The sequence below is a fragment of the Rhinichthys klamathensis genome, unplaced genomic scaffold (genome assembly GCF_029890125.1).
Source record: "Rhinichthys klamathensis goyatoka isolate OS25496 unplaced genomic scaffold, OSU_Roscu_1.1 h1tg000505l_1, whole genome shotgun sequence".
Lineage (NCBI taxonomy): Eukaryota > Metazoa > Chordata > Actinopteri > Cypriniformes > Leuciscidae > Rhinichthys > Rhinichthys klamathensis.
This window is the reverse complement of record NW_026606986.1, coordinates 133,964-153,304: the sequence shown is the minus strand read 5'-3', so window position 1 is coordinate 153,304 and position 19,341 is coordinate 133,964. Positions and strand designations below refer to the sequence as shown.

Sequence of the window (19,341 nt, the reverse complement as noted above, 5' to 3'; positions counted from 1 at the left end):
TCCTGTGTCACACACACTCTCTGTCTCTCTCACTCTCATATTTTCTCCCTCCCACAAGTATTGCAATTTGCATATTAATGAACCTGGGCGCAGTGTCGAGCAGGAGTGTAATTCCTACTTCCTGTTTCTCGCAGAGCTCTTGTTTCTACATTTTGATTTTTTTGTGCCCTCCTCCTACTGACTCCCCACCCCTTTCTGCCTGTTTCTCTTTCTCAGAAGAAGCCCATGCTAGCAGTGCGTGGACTGAACAACACCATTTCATTAAGAGCAGTGCCAAACATGTGAGAAGATGTCTGTTGGAGGTTGTGCTTGCCCAGGTAGGAGCTCTAATTTCATCTCTTTAGCATGGACTGCTTCAGGCAGGAGTTGCGAAACAACATGGGGTTTTTGGGAATGAAAGGGAGAGGACTATACCTAGAAGACTTCACATCTCTTGTGCCCCAATGTGAAGCCACTTAGGTCATGTGTTGCAGTCTGCACTGTATGGCCTGTTTATTTGAACATTAAAGGAGCATTACATAAATCAGCATTCCTGTACGCCGACATTTGTTTTAGAAGTTCATTTGTGTATTTTATTTGTGGATGCAATGACATGCATTAGTTTGTGCAAGAAATGTGTATGTGATCTCAGAGCAGAGACTTCCTGGACATTGCTGTGACTTGAATAGTCTCCCTGACTGGTGTGTATAGTTGTGCGGGGTGCTTTCCTTTCTCATATGACGTCAGCCTTCACTCGCATCTTAAAGTGCTTTGCATAGAAAAGCAAGTAAACGCTTTTGATTGAGCAGGACATTGTGGCAGTTTAACCTTCTGACGGTTATGAAAAACATATTCTCTTTGTTTTTCCTTCATGAATCATGTTCTGAAAACATTTTAGGCATTGGTTTGTCATTTGTGCCGATGGCAGGGAATAATATATGGATTGTTTCTGTAAAGGAAAAAAAAAAACACCCAACACAAATTCATTCATCTGCATTGCAAACATTTTTCACATGTTGAAGGGGTTTGAAATCAAAGGCATTGACTTTTTGGCAGCTGTTCTTACTTTGAGACTGTTGAATAGAGACATCTGTCTTAATTAATTTATATAAGATGAAATGCACGATTAGTCACAAGCATCAATCACTGTGTTTTTTTAAAATATACAAATCAGTCTTCATTTATATTTATATTAATTTGAATAAATATTTATTTTTTTAGTATTATTACTTATATGTATTATGCATTACAATAGGGCTTTATATTTATTCATATTTATAAATATTATATTTCTGTATATTATGTTTATTATGAATTACAATAAACTCTAAAAAATGTATATATTTATGTATTCTTCATTAATTTATATTTTTTAAATATGTTATATAATTTATATTCAATATATTTTGTATATGTATGCATTTATATTGTTTGTGTGTGCATGTGTATATATATATATATATATATATATTTGTATTTAAAAATCTTATATTTTATATTTTCATATTTATGCATATATGTATAACATTTATCTTTAAAATATTAATATTTACATACTTGTATCCAAAGCAATGTAATTGCATTTAAAGTATACATTTGATGAGTTTAAATCGAACCCATGACTTTGGTGTTGCTAGATCCACACTCTGAGAAGATGGGACAGAACCTTCATAAAAATGTTTGCACCGTGACTGGTCTTGGCTGAGAATCAAGTGATGCTTTTGGAGACATGGCTCCATGCTGGTGATCTAACAACAAGTATCCTCATAGGGAATCTCTAAACCAGATTCAACGGAACTGTGTGGTCCAATCAATGGCAACATGAAACTTCATGAGACTTGCTTAGTTTGACCATACACCTTGTGAAAAACCGTTAGGAGTGACACATTGATGATATAAAGCTGCTTTCCTCATTCTTTTGCCATCTTTACCTTTTGGAATCTTAGCGTCTTAAGTCCAAAGGTTACCTGTGAATGAATGTATGCAGTTTGTTTGAGTGTGGTCAAGCATGCTGGAAGCAGTGATGTAGCATATGTTGACTTTGCTGTGTAGCCCAGTGTGCGCCATCACCTAAATAGAGAGAACACATTTAGACACATTAGACACAAGGCACCCTTGTTTCTGACCAAGTCTTTCTCTCTCACAAGTTATAGTCTCTGGATCACTTATACGTTTTTAATAGAGTCCATATGTTCAGTCTATAGGAGTTTCAAATTCCAAGTACCATGTTCTTGAGATCTGTGGCATCATGGAAAGATAATCACAATTACAAGGAACATAGTGCTTGTCCTCTCCCTCACTGTGATAAAGATTAAAAACAGGGTGAATGGCATCAAGGCAAGTTTGGACCGGTGTGGGGATTGTTTCGGTGCCATAAACACAAGGCAAGCAGTTTCTTCAGACGCTCTCAAGTCAGATTTTTATCTCAGTGCAAGAGCCAACCACAAAAGCCTCTCTGGCAACCTCATTGATAAACAAGCCAAAATTTGGCACATAACATTTGTTTAAAATCAAGTCACAAGGGTACATTTTTACGAGCGTAGTCATGGAAATTTCCACAGACATGTGTCCTGTCTGATTGCTTTCCTTTTTTGTGAAGAGGGAGGCGGGAAAGAGGGTGAAGAGAAGAAAGAACGAGACGGGGCTAGACTGAAACGGAGGCTTGGAGCGCGAAAGACGGCTCTTTCTTGCTTTTGTGTGGGGTCCCACTGCGCCATTTCATAAAAGGCAGAGGAGCACCATAAAAGCCTGCTTGTGATGTTCACCTCTGTCAGAAACACGATGCAATCTGTGCTTACAGCGCACGTCCCTCCCCTCGACACAGGTTTCGTTTGAAGCCTGGTTTGTTTACATTCCTATGCTCGTGTGGGCTGCACGTACAGTGGGCTGCCGTGATCCTCCCGTCTGGATTTGCGGATATATTGCTGAGCACGGATTGCACGCTTTTAATGGCCTCTTTTATAGCTTTGTTTGAGCTAGATAACAACCCATACCGACGCTTTTAAATGTGAGCTAATAAGCTCCATCCAGCTGCTCTCTGCCACTCGACTCTCTACCTCTCACCTACAAGTACTCGATATCAGCATGTGTCCTGTTACCTCATGCAAAAAAGTCACATGGCCCCTTGATTAGAAGGAAATTACTTTAAGCGAAGCTAAAACAGTAACAAAGCGAGCCTGTTTCAAGTTGCACAACGGCAAAAGGGTTAGGGTGTGCCTGTCAAGTTAAGAGAAGCTGGGCTGGTTTACCATCTCCCTGCTGGACTGGTAATGCCTGTGCATGGTGCGTTTAGCGTGCATTTGTGTGCGCGTGTGCAACATCTCCCCCTCTCCAGCCCGTGGCTCACAGATCAGTCTCATTACACAGTGCTAGAACAAAATGGCTTCCTGTGCAGAAAATCAGCTCCCCTCAACTTGTCAGCATTAGACGGGGATGTTAGAACTCGTTATGTCACGTGTCAATGATGGTGAGGAAATATTAGATGAGAACTGGCATTTGCCAGCTGCACAAATCCACCACTGTAAGAATCAATCGTTGTCTGAACAAAATGACACATGATTTTACAGACTGAATGAAGATTTATTAGTGATGCTTGGTAGGATAAGCATTACTTTTGCTATTGCTTATGGTACCTCTATTATTATTAAACTTTGGCATGTGAGTCACTGTTTGTGCTGTGGAAATGAATGATACCTTAAATCATGTGGCTTTATGATGAGAGCTGTGCTGTTACTTTTCCAGGATTTTTTCAAACTGGAGTCCTTCTGGGGGACCAAGGTCCGCAAAAGGGTGCTGGGGATTCTGCAGAACATTTGAAAGAAAATGTATTTATCTTTTTTACCATTTACAGATTTTGAAATTATTTTAATTTTAGGGCAGTCAAAGTCAGCATATTAACGTAAGGTATTTTTGGACATGTTTTACGCTGTCTCATTTTTTACCACATTCGCAGAATTTGACATCATTAATGTTGCATTATGCTGTCTAAAGAATTCACAATAATTTGATTCTATTGACAGCTTTATTTCTAAAATCACACGTGACACTTTCAAGAATAGTTTGTAGGCTCATTTTGTTGTTTCTCCGTAAAAACAGTCAGTTATTAAATATGAAAATAATATCTTATACTCACCTATAATTATAAATGGGTCGCAGTATTTAAATTCGGTCGCAGCTAATCACAACCGTACTGAAATGTGATATTGCTATTATGTAGGCTACTAGTTCAATGAACAAGGAGTTAATATTGAGTAACTTAGGCTACATTTCAAGGACAACACAGTTGGTTTGTCTGTTTTTTTCGCCGCCATTGAAAATACCATAGTTTCAAACGTAGCCAGCAGCAGCAACACGCAGTGGCGTTTCCTTCCTGAAGCGAATCGGTTGAGTGAATGAATCAATGAATCACTCATAAAAACACGTGGGCTGAATTCGAAAAGTACTCCCATACTACTCGTTAAGTATGTTTTCCATATGAAAATATGATAGAAATAGTAAGAGTAGAATTATTAATTATGTGATTAGGCATCCGAATTCACCATAGTTTTGTTCTTGATTGAATTGTGATTCATTACAGACAGTCACTTGTCGCCACCTATTGGTGTAATTTGTTTGCAGTAAAAGTCATTGAAATAGAACTAAAAATGTAAAAATTTTGTTCCTGAGACCTCAATAAACTCCCATGACCCATCCCTGAGGCTGCTGTTGCCAAGGGAAACACACTGAGTCTGAACCGGTCTGAACACAACAGACCCCTCACACTCTCTCTATACCTGAAGTGTGTGTTTTATATAGGGAACACCTAAAGTGCCTGAACAGATTTATTTCCAATGACAGCAAATGTGTTTTCCTTAGTGTGTTTTACTGCTCATTGATTTTTCTCTGCATTCTCATCAAGTATTTCTCCTGCTGCTTTTTGAGGTCTGACACTTATGTTTGATGGCATATAGTCTTTGCCAACAAAGTCAACAAACACCACAGTTACTTATTAGTCATTTATCAGACACTTTCATATCCAAAGTGACTTGCTGAGTATATTTATTGCATGTTCAGTCGCCATGGAGTGACCTAAGGTTAAGTGCTTTGCCCACATCTTTAACCAGAAACCACTGCAGTGCAGCAGAAGGCAGAATATTCATTCACTGTATATTTGTTAAGCGTGGGTATTTCAGAGCCTTCATCGTATTTCCTCTCACAGCAGTGTAACGCATGTTTCTAAGTGATTTAACAGCTTAAAGAGATGCTTGCAACAAAAAAAAAACAGTCAATTTAATCCAGCAGTGGGTTCACTTAGCGTTGCATATGTCTCTGGCAATCAAATGCCTGTAAGACTTTAAGGTGGTAATGAGTGGTTTGTGATGAAAAGAAAGGAATCTGAAGAGGCAGTTTGATCCCTGCTGGGTCAGAGCATCATCATCTGTAGAAACCGAGGCAGGCTTTCATTGCTTCAGTCAAGGCGAGTCATGTTTGGGGTCAGAAAGATGTTATTGTTTTGTTTTAAAAGAAAGTAATACTGTTATTCAGCAAGGATGCATTCAATTAATCAAAAATGAGAGTAAAGAGTAAAGACACTTATAATTTTACAAAAGATTACTATATCAAATAAATGCTGTTCTTTTGAACTTTCCATTCATCAAATAATACTGAAAAAATGTATCACAGTTTACACAAATATTAAGCAGCAAAGCTTATTTCAACATTGATAATCAGAAATGAAGAATCATGTGACACATAAGACTGGAGTAATGATGCTGAAAATTCAACTTTGCCATCACAGGACTAAATTACATTTAAAAATAGAAAAAAGTTATTTTAAATTGTAATAATATTTCACAATATTACAGTTTTAATTGTATTATTGATTAAATAAAGCCTTTTTCAATAATAATAATAATCTTACCAAACCTATTTTGTTCAAAAGTTTGGGGTTGGTAAGATTTTTTTTAAAGTTTTTTATAGAAGTCTCTTGAAAGAACATTTTAAGAAAAGCTGCTTTATGATTAATGACAATATATTTAATAATGAATATAACTTATAATAAAATTATGTATAGGCTAACTAATAAAACTTGATACTCAAATAAAAAAAAATCCTCCTGTAATTTTGTACTAAAATGTTTTTAATAACAAAAAATGTTTTTGGGCAAAATATCAACTTGTACAGTATGAGGGTTTAATTTTTTTACCAGTGATTTTCTTTACCATGACTTTTCCATGATTATTCCTGTTTGTAATGACTGGATAACAATTCAGTGTGAGATCTCACAAAAACGTGCAACACTTCAGAATATAAAATATTTCAATTGACTATAGAAACACTTTAAAATGTTCAAGACTTTTTAAGATTATATTAATTTCCAATCATACTTTTGAAATTCCCTAAAATGTTGGGGAACCCCAAACAAAATATTCACACATGCGGTAATATAAATGCTTAATCGGGATTTAGGAATTGATTTCACAGATTTCATTAAAAATTCAAATGTGTTGACTCTCTTTTGTGAGAGTCAGCAGATCGTGAGATTTTTTCCCCTGCACATTCCTCTGAGTAGAGGACAGACATTAGATATGATTTGTACTGCAGTCAGTCCCCCACAGTAGTTAGTATGGCCCTCACATATGTCGTCTGTCGCCAGAGCATTATCGCGCTCTGCCAGCCGTGTAGCTGTGAGCAGCCTGGGTGAGCGTGAGGCACATGGCTCTCCCTGTGCTTGTGTTTGGGAGAGATGAGGCAGTGGCATAACAAAGAGCCCCTGGAGCACTGAGAGGGAAGCAGAGGCCTCATCAGGGAGAGAGATTTTGTCAGCCATGGCGGTGAAGGATGGAGTTTTCTCCACAGAGGCAATCCTTCATTCAAACCATGAAAATGAGAACAGCTTCACTGCTGCACATGAAGGACGTTCATAAAGCTTCATAAATGAATTCACCAAGAGCCCCCAGTGGAAGTTTAGCTATTATCGTTTTCCTGTCTGAATAACCAAGCTGCTTATTAGATCCATAAGTCTTCAGACTTTTAAAATACACCAATGTTGAGGTAGGCTATGTCATACAAATAACACACGCTAATGTATATAAGCATTGGTTCCCTTAACACTTGTGTGTTATTGTGATAATGGCTCATATCTTCCTTGCTAAATTTGTGCTGCAGTCCTGTGAATTAGTTAGATATAGAGTTTATGCAAGTTCGTGACACTAGGGAGCGATGTTGTTCTGTCTGAGGAAGTGGATGGGTCACTCTGAACCAGACTGTTAAAAAAAAGGTCTGAACCATCACACGTGCCACATGTGACCCACCTCAATTCATTATGAATTCGTTATGCTGATTTGACCCACAGCCAAAGAGACAGTTAAACCAAAAATGTCTACTCACTCATCATTATCTACTCACCATCATGTTGTTCCAAAATTGTATGACTTTCTTTTATTTTTGGAACATAAAATAAGATATTTAGTAGAGAAGTTTCAGGTTTTTTTTGTCCATACAACGAAAGTCAACATTCTTCAAAGATATATTATTTTGTGTTCCAAGCAGAAGAAAATTTGAAATAACATCAGGGTGATTAAACTTTGACCAGGTGTTTATTTAATTTTATTTAAACTGGCATTTTGATCCTATAGTGACATACTTTTCAGAATTAACAGGACAAAAAAAAAGACCTTATGTGATTGATTTAGTGTGTAATGCAAAGACATTTTAAAAATGTTTCTCTTCTTGATAACAAAACATATACATGCTGACCTTGAAATTAGTATTAAAGCAATGATATCACAAGGAAAGAGTTCAGCATGATAGAATTTGCATTTTTATTTATTGCCTTTGAACACTTGACAGCATTGGTTTTCGTGAAATTGCCATAGTGCCACATTACAGGGGTAGTCTCTTTGCAGCAGAGGTCCTGCTGTTCCTGGAGATCCCTTGTTGCAGAGTTTATTACCATAAAACTCCTGCCATTAATTTTGAATTATTTTTTTATAAGAGTTGTAACTGGATCTTTACGAGTAGGACTGAGCCAGCACCCTTTCAGCCAGTTACCAGCCCAGATTTAAAGGGATAGTTCACCCATAAATTAATATTCTGTAATCATTTACTCACCCTCAAGTTGTTCCAAACCTGTATGATTTTTTCTTCTTCTGCTGAACACAATTTTTTTTTTAATGAATATGAGTAACCAAACAGTTGATGGACCCCATTGACTTCCATATGGAAGAAAAATACTTTGGAAGTCAATGGTGTCCAAAGGTCTTAGATCTGACTAATCACATAATGGTGCCTTTAAAGAAAACACAACAAAAAACAACATCTTAAACCTCTATTAATTCTAAACATGTAAAATAAACGTGATTTATTAATCGTGGACACCTCCCTTCAATATGATTGGTTTAATCTGTGTAAAACAAGCCCCCACTTCGCCCTCTGTTATTGGCAGAGCAAATTTAGATCTCAAATCATTGAAAAAAATGGAAGAGGTTAGAAGTTCATTTGATTACTCAATATGTCACGAGACTAATATTTTGGATATTGTCTTACCAGCATCTCAAAATTTCCACTGGTTTCGACCCTGTGGCTTCGACACACCAACAATCTTCAGAGTAGGCCTACATTTTGTTCAAGAATGGTAGACCTGTAGGAGAAGTAAGGTTAGATGTTAGAATTATGATTAGTTTAAAATACAGTTTACTATTTTATGTATTAAAAAACACAGTAGCAAATCAGGTCAACCTTAAATATGCTGGCAATTCTAGGTTTTATTGACAGGTTCACAGCTTTGCATGTTGTTATTTTATTTATTTAAAAAATTCCACCACAGTAGCAAATCAGTTAAAACTTAAATATTCTGGCAATAGGTTTTATTGACAAGTTCACAGCTTTGCATGTTGTTGAAACGGCCAAGTGACTTCAATTATGAAAATATTCATGAAATTAAGACAGCCAATTTAAAAATATAGCCTAAATATAACAATTATAAATATTCAGGTGTTTTTTAAGTCTTTTTTTTTTTTATATCAAGTTGCCAATTAATTTAAGCGAGATAAACTAATTATTTTTGGCAGGGTCTTCAGAAGATGCGTAGGTGGTGTAAACAACATCCTCTCTGCTCTCATTCAAGTCCCGTTACGAATTTTAAAAGTTTAGCCAACTAGAGTTTTAGTCTATGGTCTTGTTTGTCTTTTGACCACATTTACAGTAGGCTTTCGACGTGTAGCCTACTGTAGTGAATACAGGCAGTAGCTTGTGTTTGGGGGAGGGGTAGGTTTGATGGGATGGGATTGCGAGGGGTTGATGCTCCACCAGAGCAGGGAGTGTTGAGGGGGGTTGCACGGAGAGAAAGAAGGGCCTTTACCATTGTTCATGATCAAGAACAAAGGGTTGCACGGGCACTTTTCCTCGTTATCCCGTGAGTCTGGTTCTTGTTTAACACAGTCTACAACTACCAGCGCTGCAACTGCATTTTGTACCTGTTTTTTTTACACACCACGATGGTTTGAAGGGGCTGATGTTTCAGCTCACCTCGCTTTAAAAACAGCGACCGACAGACCGGGATTATAATCAGCGAGTACCGGGGAGAGAGAGCGTCGAATTCCTGCTTGGATTCCTGCAGGTGTGCTTGAGCTTCAGTGCAACGTAAATTCATAGCAACGTTTAGTTTTAAAGCTTGTAAGCGCGGAAATAAATGCTTTGAATTGCGTCGCCATGGTGATGTAGTTTACGCTGTTCGGATAATCGGCTAACCTGTGCAGGGCCTCGCCTGTGCTCGGCCTGGCTAAGCTAGGCTACCAAGTTTGTCGTTGTAGTAACGTTAGACAAATACCGAGACTTGCTTGGAATAAGTTGCTACAGATACACCAGTGATAAATGTTTGAAATAACAGCAGCATCTTTTAATCGTAGTTCAATGCACTTTAGTGTGTAATGTTTTGAGTAGTATGGCTAACGTTCCACCTTATTACTAGCTTAGCACAAATGTTCACCAACAACAGAGGAGAATTAAGTGGTTACTATTAATCTGTGTGAATATAAAAAAAATGCAGTATTTAATCATGTGCAACACCAGGAGTCCTCAATTGCTTTAAATGATGTTTAGGATTCAAATTTACTCATTATTACTTTGTTTGTAGATGGCATTATAAAACGTTAATTCTGGTAAATGCAGTGCGAGTGTATGTGTGTAAGTTAACGTAATTGTCAATGACATGAAAGATTTATACTAATTATTACATTTTTCAAATGCAGTATAAAAAGCACCTCTGATGTTTCCAAAAGAGGCTAGCTGGCATAGAGTGAATAGTTTATCTTAGTTTATTCAAATTATGCTGATTACTAAAACTCACGGAGCCACAATATTGACAGGTTGGTGTATGATGTATCAGACTAGAAAGATGGCAGATCTGTGTGTGACCGTGCGTCTTTTTCCAGTTAACTGATGCAAAACCTGGAAATATCAGGGATATGTAAATTTGCCATTTCCAGGCCACGCTCTATATTGAATATTTAATGTTTCTTGTTGTGCTAAGTTTGAAATATTTAATTGGCTGCTAAAATATCCATAAAATGTTTTTAATAATTACTTATTTAGAAATCACGAGCGACCAAAATAGTAATAGAAATGTATTAGTCAAAAAGTGTGATGAGGTCACCCTGACCTAGTAATTGCATTCCAGTTTAATTTCATTGTGTGGCAATTATATATTGTGAATAAAATAGGCAAGAAACTGCACAGATTTTGCATTTAATAATTGCTAATTGAATTGTGCATTGTATTAGATTAATCCTTGTGCGGCTTGTTTTGGGGTTTCTGCTTTTAACTTGCTGTCATGAATTACATAGCAGGACTTAACTGAATCCTTCAATCGAGATGGGGGATGGGCTGTGCGTAAGCTACAGGGAAATAATCACAATGTCATGTGATCACATGGTGTTTGCTTATCAGGGTGTGGGGGAATTATCATGGAAGTCTTTCAAAAGGAAAATATTCATCATATTTATTATTTTAGCGAAATAATGAAATATTTAAAGATGTAATTTCCTTCAGTCACAGATCAACATGCATGTTAACTGCACTGCTAGTCAGTGAACAAGAATAACTCAGGGTTGTCTTGTATTTATATATATTTATAAATATAAAAATGTACAGTCTTTTATGTTTGAATGGACTGTTCTCTCTCTCATTGTCTTTGTGTTTACTTCTATAGGCTGTTCGTCCAAGTCATTCAAGCTGTACTCCCCAAAGGAGCCTCCCAACGGCAGTGCCTTCCCTCCATTTCACCCAGGTGCAATGCTGGATAGAGATGTGGGGTGAGACTCATGTTGTGATTGTTGTTTTACATGGTGAAAACTACATGCGTGTCTAGTAATCGGCCATTTTTCTAGTTTATAGTAAAAAGTGGACATCTAGCTAACATCTATCCCAAGTAAACTGATTATACATTTCAAATGAAATTAATGTATTATTAAAGTCTGAATAATGCTCCTTATATTTCAGTCCGACACCGATGTATCCCCCCTCTTACATGGAACCTGGAATAGGGTAAGCTCTTATTTGGCAGTTAATATCGCTGTTCATGGCAGTATATTTTCAAGAGACAGACAGCAGGCTGACTTTCAGCAGCCATTAATCCAGTCTTCAGTGTCACATGATACAGAAATAATTCTAATATGCTGATTTGCTGCTCAAGAAACATTTTTTATGTTCAATGTTGAAAACAGTTGTGCTGCTTAATATTTTTGTAGAAATTGTGATTTTGAACAGAGTAAAGCATTTATTAGAATTTTTTTTCTCCATAATAATAATGCATGCCATGTTACAGGAGGCACACACCGTATGGAAATCAAACAGACTACAGAATATTTGAGCTCAACAAAAGACTACAGAATTGGACAGAGGTAAGAGAAACCACTTTGTCAACATTCATGGTACACATTTAAATAGGGGGCAACTGAAATTCTTATTTCAGGAAAGGAAACAGTAGTTAGTTGAAACATGTAGATGTTGCTTGGTTTGCCCATTTAAACCTTTTTTTTTTTTTTTTTACATATTAAGATTATAGTTGAGTTGTGTGGGGTTTTTTGTGCTTTCTCAGCAGGATTGTGACAATTTGTGGTGGGATGCGTTCACTACAGAGTTTTTCGAAGATGATGCAATGCTGACTATCACTTTCTGTCTGGAAGATGGACCCAAAAGATATAGTAATATTCTGTTTTATGAAGTCACTTAAGTGATTTTAATTTGTTTGTATTTGTATTTGACTTTAATGATCAAATAGAGATGTAAACATAAGGAAACCCATTCATAGTCTGTTTTTTCCCCAGTAACTGAATCCAAAAATGTTCCTGTTTTCAGCTATTGGTAGGACATTGATCCCTCGGTACTTCAGGAGTATTTTTGAGGGAGGGGCCACTGAACTTTTCTATGTGCTAAAACATCCCAAGGAGTCGTTCCACAATAACTTTGTGTCCCTGGACTGCGATCAGTGCACCATGGTTACACAGAATGGCAAACCCATGTTCACACAGGTATAATCGTTTTCTGAGTTTATGGCCAAAGTTTTAAAACTAACGCTAACTAAGCATATCCTTTGGTATGACCACCATTACACAATGCACTTCTTGTAAAGTTTATTGTCAGAAATAAATCCTAAAAATAGCCTTTATGTGTTGCCCATTCATTTCTTTTCAAAATGAATGCGGTGTCAGAAAAGGCTTACATTAACTCTTGTTGTGATCTTAATTGGAAATAAATGTATTTCCATTAAATAAGCTCTACTATAAGAACATAACCATTGGATCATTGTAGGCCACCATTGCAATTCAAAGTACACAAGTCCTTTCATCTCCTCAGGTGTGTGTGGAGGGAAGACTGTACCTGGAGTTTATGTTCGATGACATGATGCGTATAAAGACATGGCACTTCAGCATCAGACAGCACAGAGAGGTTGTGCCAAGAAGCATCCTGGCAATGCATGTGAGTTTTGGATAATTATTCATGCTGTTTTCTATTCACATCATTACAGTACTTGCAAGTCTGCAATATATTGAGATTATTAGAACAATACTTTTGTCCTCAACCCCTCTTTCAATAAGTATTTACACTACTGTTAAAAAGTTTTGGGTCAGTATGATTTAAAAAAAATTATTAATACTTTTATACAGCAAGGATTGACAGTAAAGCCATTTATAATGTTAAAATAGATTTATGTTTCTAATAAACTTTTAAACTTTCAATTCATCAAAGAATCCTGCAACAAACGTATCATGGTTTCTATAAAAATATTAAGCAGCACAACTGTTTAAAGCATTGATAATAATAAGAAGAAATGTTTATTGTGCACCAAATCAGCATATTAGATTGATCGCTGAAGAATCATGTGAAACTGGAGTAATGATGCTGAAAATTCTGCTTTGCCATCACAGGAATAATAATAATAATAATTAAAAAAAATTATATTAAAATAGAAATTAGAAATTTTAAATTCTTATAATATTTCACAATATTACTGTTAAGTAATATCTGCCATTAAAGGGTTAGTTCACCCGAAAATAAAAATGATCCCATAATTTACTTAGCCTCAAGCCATCCTAAGTGTATTTAACTTTCTTCTTTCAGCCAAACTCAATCGTAGTTATTTAAAAAAAATATCTTGTCTCTTCCAAGATTTATAATGGGAGTGAATGGTACCTTCAATTCAAAAACGCATCCATCTATCATAAAAGTAATCCATACGGCTCCAGGGGGTAAATAAAGGCCTTCTGAAGTGAATGTGTTTTTTTTTTAAAGAAATATATCCATATTTATAACTTCATAAACTATAATTACTGGCTACTAGGGGTGTCCCCGACTAAGGATTTTCATAGTCGAATCAGATTCGTCAAGTCCTGCCTATAGTCGACTAATAGTCGAATCATGTGTGTGGTGTTGGGGAGGGGGCGGGGCTTTAACATTTTAAAGCCGCGATGTACAGAACATCACATAAAGATATAGAAGAAAATGTATAAAAACATTTTGGATCAATAAAACTAAGAAATAACATAAATAACTGCAGAAAGGCCACACTGCAGATAGGATTTGCATTTCACATGCAAATCAAATTAAATCGGCTGAATTGCCTGTACGAGCATGTTCTAAGTAGGCCTACAGCGCAACATCGATGCACTGAAAAATAATCAACAATTAAGAACACAATATAGGCCTACATTTATAATAAATAAAAATACAAAACGAAATAAGTCAGAATCAAGTCACAAGAAGCAGAACAAATGTGTGCAAAATGCCTAAAGTGCAGGGGAACAAATATTCAAAACACAAGTCACAAATAGTTAAATTAGATCACCCTGAGTGATCAATTAATAAAATAAAAATAAAGAAATTATTAAAATAACGAAAGTATGGCCAGGATTGTCAACTTTGTCTTTTTAACTGCAGAAACAACAATAAACGCTAAACTGGAGCGGCAGTCTTTTTAGCTCAACATGTTCACAGTATCCAAAAATCAAATTAGAACCGGCTGAAATGTTTTGAAATCACTTGTACCCTACCCATACCTGATCGAGAAAACAAAATCCAGTCTTTCACTCGGCCTGTGTCCGTTTGAGTCTTTTCAAATTGTGTGCACGGATAAAATACATTCTAAAACGCTTAACGTGAAAAACGCTTAACGGCTTTGTCCTAAAACTGTTATATTAAAAGATCAAATTCAATTCTGTACACACCTTATTAATAAAGCATAGCCTACTATATAGCCTACAGAAAAGCAGATGAGCCCAGAATATGAACGCAACGCGTTTTATTACGTTAAGCATTTTCCTCCCATAGAAACGCGTTAAAGAAAAAGCTTTACGTGACTTTCAATAGGAGAAACGCGTTGCGTTCATATTCTGGGTTCATCTGCTTATCTGCACATGGAATTGTTTCTTAAGGTGTGTAGCCTACTGTGTACATACATTAAGCACGTTAAAGTGCCATTTAAGCGTTTTAAAAGCTTTTTTTCACGTTAAGCGTTTTAGAACGTCCCGAGGAAAACCAACCTGTTAAGGTTGGCCGGCAGAAGTGCGATCATGGTTTGATGCTTAATCCAGCCTTGGAGAATATCCTTTCTGATGGTGTGCATCTTTAGATTTTCTTATCCCAGACATTTTTAAAGATTTAAATCCCTGCCGACAAGACGCTCCTCTGTCGGTCACGGATCGAAAGTGAAACTTAAATCTGTCACGGCCCGGGGTGTTTGGATTTATTCACGCTGCACGCACGTTAAAAAATATTTATTAAAAGCTTCTTTCTTTGCACATTTTTATTGACAGCATTATCATAATAGGCTGTATATTAACGTATTGACAGAAAACCAGTAGTTCTATGTGAAATCAGACATTGAGCACACTCATATAGCCAAAATGGCATAATCCTCGTTTAATAACACATCTGCGAAGATTCGACCATGAGATTGGTAGTCGAATCAGGCTCCTCCTATCGAAGCATCGAATCTTCGACTATTCGGGGTCACCCCTACTGGCTACCGGTAACGGCCATACGAGAGTCTAGTTCCTGTGAAAGAATGACATATAATTCAGACCATTTTCCCCCCTATAAGTTGTAATGATTTTAGCTGTAGATTTGGCATTTATTTATTTACTTTGTAATTTTTAGACATTTTAAGAAAAAATTGAATGTCTCCCATATTATGCAGCATTTCAACACTAGAATGTCTTTCTTTTTTCTTAATATGTCATGTTTTGTTTAAAAAGGTTTCAATAGATGTTTTTTTAATCAAGATTTGTGCTTGTCTTTGGGAAAGCATAAGCAAAAACCTACACTACTCTACTATTTATGTTGATTTACTAAACTTTTTCCACAACAGGCACAAGACCCTCAAATGCTTGACCAGCTATCAAAAAACATCACAAGATGTGGTTTATCTAACTCTACGCTGAACTACCTCCGAGTAAGTGCAGAACGGTAGATGTGAATTAAAAACCATCTCCAGCTACAGTGGCTTCACTTCTCCTTTGCCATCTAACAGATTTTTCCTCTTCCACAGCTTTGTGTAATCCTGGAGCCCATGCAAGAGCTGATGTCCAGACACAAGACCTACAGTCTCAGCCCACGAGACTGTCTCAAAACCTGTCTGTTTCAGAAATGGCAGAGGATGGTGGCCCCACCAGGTGCGAATCGAGCAACTTTCATCTGAAAGACAAACAAACAGCTGGGGTTTTGAAAGTAAACTAAAACCATAAAAAGACATTTGTTACTTGAAAAAAATATATTTTTATGAAAAACTAAAACTAACATGTATATGAAAAACTAATAGTATCTCAATGATACTAAAATAACTGCATCCAGCGGCATCCCGTGCGAGTTTCAAATATTGTCCTCTGCTCTTTCTCCAGCCGAGCCTGCGAGACAAGCCCCCAACAAGCGAAGGAAACGAAAAATGTCCGGCGGCAGCACGATGAGTACCGGAGGAGGCAACAACAACAACAGCAACAGTAAAAAGAAAAGTCCAGCCAGCAGTTTTGCGCTCTCCAGCCAGGTACCTGTAAGCATCTCATTTTGATGTCCATTTTGAGCTGTGTGAGATTGGTAGCGGGAGGAGGGTGGTCCAATGCTTGTATTCAAGTTATGCATAATACTAGGAAGACAGACCCAACATAGAGAGACAAGTGGACATGATCCAATGCTGGGCAGTCCCTGGTCCTTTAGGGCCGCAGGTCTGTGGGTTTTTTTTTTGGTGATTTTTATCAGTCTGTTGGGTGTTTTGAGCTCCAGAGACGCAGCCAACACTAGAGACCCGAGGTGGAATGAAACCCGTGCAGCACTCAAGGATCTGGGATGCCCACCATGGCAGAGCTATTTATTGTTCAGCATGGTGAACGTAGCCTTTTTCACATACAGCACTGCTGATTTAAGTTCCTGTGGCTGGTGCACCGTGCTGATTTGGGCTTGTAGTGGGCAGGATAGTGGAGGTCTAGTTCCTCAGTGCCTTCTGCAGTTGCTATGTGGTGTAGAAAGCCACCGCGTCCCCCTACGGAGCACCCCCGGGTTGCGGGGATAATGTTTGCGCCCCTTCCTGTCCCCTGCAGGATGTGATGGTGGTGGGAGAGCCCACTCTGATGGGAGGGGAGTTCGGGGACGAGGATGAGCGGCTCATCACGCGGCTGGAGAATACACAGTTTGATGCGGCCAATGGCATCGACGACGAGGACAGTTTCAACAGTTCCCCCGCCCTGGGCACCAACAGCCCCTGGAACAGCAAAGCTCCCTCCAGCCAGGAGAGCAAAAATGACAACCCCACCTCACAGTCATCACAGTAGAAGTATTAGGGGCTAGCGAAAGGCTCGAGAAGCCGCTCGAGGACACGACCCGGTCCTAGTCTTCTGCGTTGACGATTCCTCAATTGGTCACTCGTGAAATTGGCCCTCCTCATCCTCCGCCGCCATCAGACATGCCGTTTTGTTGGTTCTTTTTTTTCTTTGAGAGTCGTTTTCCAACACCATCCGTTTCTGTGTCTCGATCAGGCTTAGCGATCAGGCTGTGGGTTATTGTTCCAACCTCGGGTCTCTCTGTGCGTGCTGTGCTTTGACACGCATGGCCGTTTCTGTTGTGCTCACTTGACAGGAAAGGATTACTTTTTATCTAACCGTTTAGTGATATTACCATTGTGTGCACCTCAGATTCAAACCCAACACTCCATTTTTAAAAACTCAATTATTTGTTTTGTAGGACCTGGTTGGAACAAAAACCTGTACAGTTCCGGAGCTTGAGGACCGGAGTTGAGAACCACTACGTAAAGTCCTTAAAGTAAATCTAAATAAAGTGTAAAGCATCGAGGTTCTTGAGTTTGGTCAAACCCAAAATGGTCACTGAGAGCTTGCCTGACCGTTATGCCAGACTCAAAGAAGTGTTTGATTTTTTTTTTTTAATTGTTTGCATTCTGTTTGGTTTCTTGTTCTTTTTTGATTTTTTATAACGATTTCTAAAGAGAAAAAATAAGCAAGCAAACAAAAACTCTAAATATCCTTTGCACTCTTGTCACTGTATTTTGGATCTATTTTTCTTAATAAAACGATTGATGAATTTGTTCTTATTAAAACAAAAAAATTGATAATCTTTAACTGGAAAACGCTGTCAATCTCAAATGTAAAATAACAAATTTTGTATTGTTACTGTTATCAATATTATTGTAAGTAGATGCTACTTTGCTCTAAGCTTTACACCTATCTGTATTTCTGTTTCTTCTGTTTCAATCGTCATTGAAAATGAGATTACATGATCATAGCATGTACGTCTGGGAACTGCATGTGTCAGACAATAGCTATTGCAGCTGTAACAGTCTCATTGTTTGCAGGATCTAAATCCTACACGGTTAGTCCAACGGCTGGTGGCACATTTTGTCCTGAGGCCGTAGCTATGAACATTTTGTTTCTTGGAGATTTTTAGCCTATTGAAAAGAACAGACCAAGCTCAATGCCTTTGTGTAAACCCAGTCATTCACAGCAATTGCTAAAAACTTAATTTTAGTATACCAGCCATTGTTTATTTTTCTCTCCCTGATGCTACAGACCAAGAAGCAAAATCCTTTAATTTACACATTTATATTAAGATTTAGTTTTTTCATCATTTTGTCTGTGTATTTGTGATTTGTATATTTAAAATTGTAGCCAAGTTCTGTATAAGTGTGATTCTATTTACTCTTCTTTAGGACCCCTGTCTGTGCCCTTGACCCATTCATATGTCAAAAGTAAAGCTGAACCTCTCATTTCAAATCGTTTCAAGATGCATTAAAGGTACAACTACCTTTCACCTATAAAGGTAGATTATAGTTTTTAAGTCAATGTACAATGTATTTATTTTTTTAAAGTCTTTGCCATTGCATTATATATCGAGACGAAACATGTTGCTGTGTATGTGATGTTGCCTTTGTACATTATTTCACTTTTTATGTTATTTCATTAACCTAAGATGATATATAAGTTCTTGAATGAATCCATAAGAGTTCTTATTAAACCTTGGATAATTTAAAAAGAATCCAGACCATTAATTCCATGCAGCCCCTTTGAGGTTACAGTGTATTGTTTTTTTAAAACACCAGAGGGCACTCCATTGTAAGGCTTCCATTGACCTATAAAAATGCTCTGAGACTAAACTATAGCTACATGTAACCAATCTACGGCATACAGATCTTAAATTCATTTTTCACAATTTTGTCACTATAACCCAGTGTTTTGGTTCATTTCTGAAGTCGGCTATAACACATGTGTGCACTTTCCTGAGTTTTCAGAGACCATTTGTTTGTGGTTGTTTTACAAATATATTTTTGCCTAGTGTCTCCCATTGACAATTGATGTGTGGTACCAATAAAACACATTTTCACAGCTA

General features: G+C 37.3%; 1 protein-coding gene, 1 long non-coding RNA gene and 1 other non-coding gene across 14 annotated transcripts in view; 2 read left to right on the top strand and 1 right to left on the bottom strand.

Moving 5' to 3' along the window:
• LOC130072776 (uncharacterized) overlaps positions 1 to 2,554 on the bottom strand; it is a 5,255-nt gene extending 2,701 nt beyond the window's left edge. Inside the window, exons 1-2 of the long non-coding RNA XR_008804167.1 lie at positions 2,204 to 2,554; positions 1,947 to 2,049 (exon numbers count right to left, since the gene is read on the bottom strand). This is a non-coding gene — a long non-coding RNA (uncharacterized LOC130072776). The remainder of the gene's footprint in view (positions 1 to 1,946; positions 2,050 to 2,203) is intronic.
• The window catches only part of ldb1a (LIM domain binding 1a), a 22,697-nt gene extending 3,356 nt beyond the window's left edge, over positions 1 to 19,341 (top strand). For 3 of the 12 annotated variants that reach the window (XM_056238011.1, XM_056238012.1, XM_056238013.1), the window contains 11 exons: positions 217 to 317; positions 11,168 to 11,270; positions 11,458 to 11,502; positions 11,783 to 11,858; positions 12,056 to 12,161; positions 12,316 to 12,488; positions 12,814 to 12,936; positions 15,824 to 15,907; positions 16,004 to 16,127; positions 16,353 to 16,501; positions 17,046 to 19,341. In XM_056238011.1, coding sequence (XP_056093986.1) covers positions 290 to 317; positions 11,168 to 11,270; positions 11,458 to 11,502; positions 11,783 to 11,858; positions 12,056 to 12,161; positions 12,316 to 12,488; positions 12,814 to 12,936; positions 15,824 to 15,907; positions 16,004 to 16,127; positions 16,353 to 16,501; positions 17,046 to 17,276 — 1,242 coding nt within the window. In that variant the 5' untranslated portion in view covers positions 217 to 289 and the 3' untranslated portion in view covers positions 17,277 to 19,341. Of the gene's footprint in view, positions 1 to 216; positions 318 to 9,234; positions 9,601 to 11,167; positions 11,271 to 11,457; positions 11,503 to 11,782; positions 11,859 to 12,055; positions 12,162 to 12,315; positions 12,489 to 12,813; positions 12,937 to 15,823; positions 15,908 to 16,003; positions 16,128 to 16,352; positions 16,502 to 17,045 lie in introns of those variants that run through there. The other 9 variants (XM_056238010.1, XM_056238017.1, XM_056238008.1 and 6 more) reach the window with 9 other exon arrangements.
• On the top strand, positions 12,618 to 12,751 carry LOC130072806 (small nucleolar RNA SNORA13). Its single transcript, XR_008804174.1, has one exon. It is a non-coding gene; the product is annotated as a small nucleolar RNA SNORA13 (small nucleolar RNA).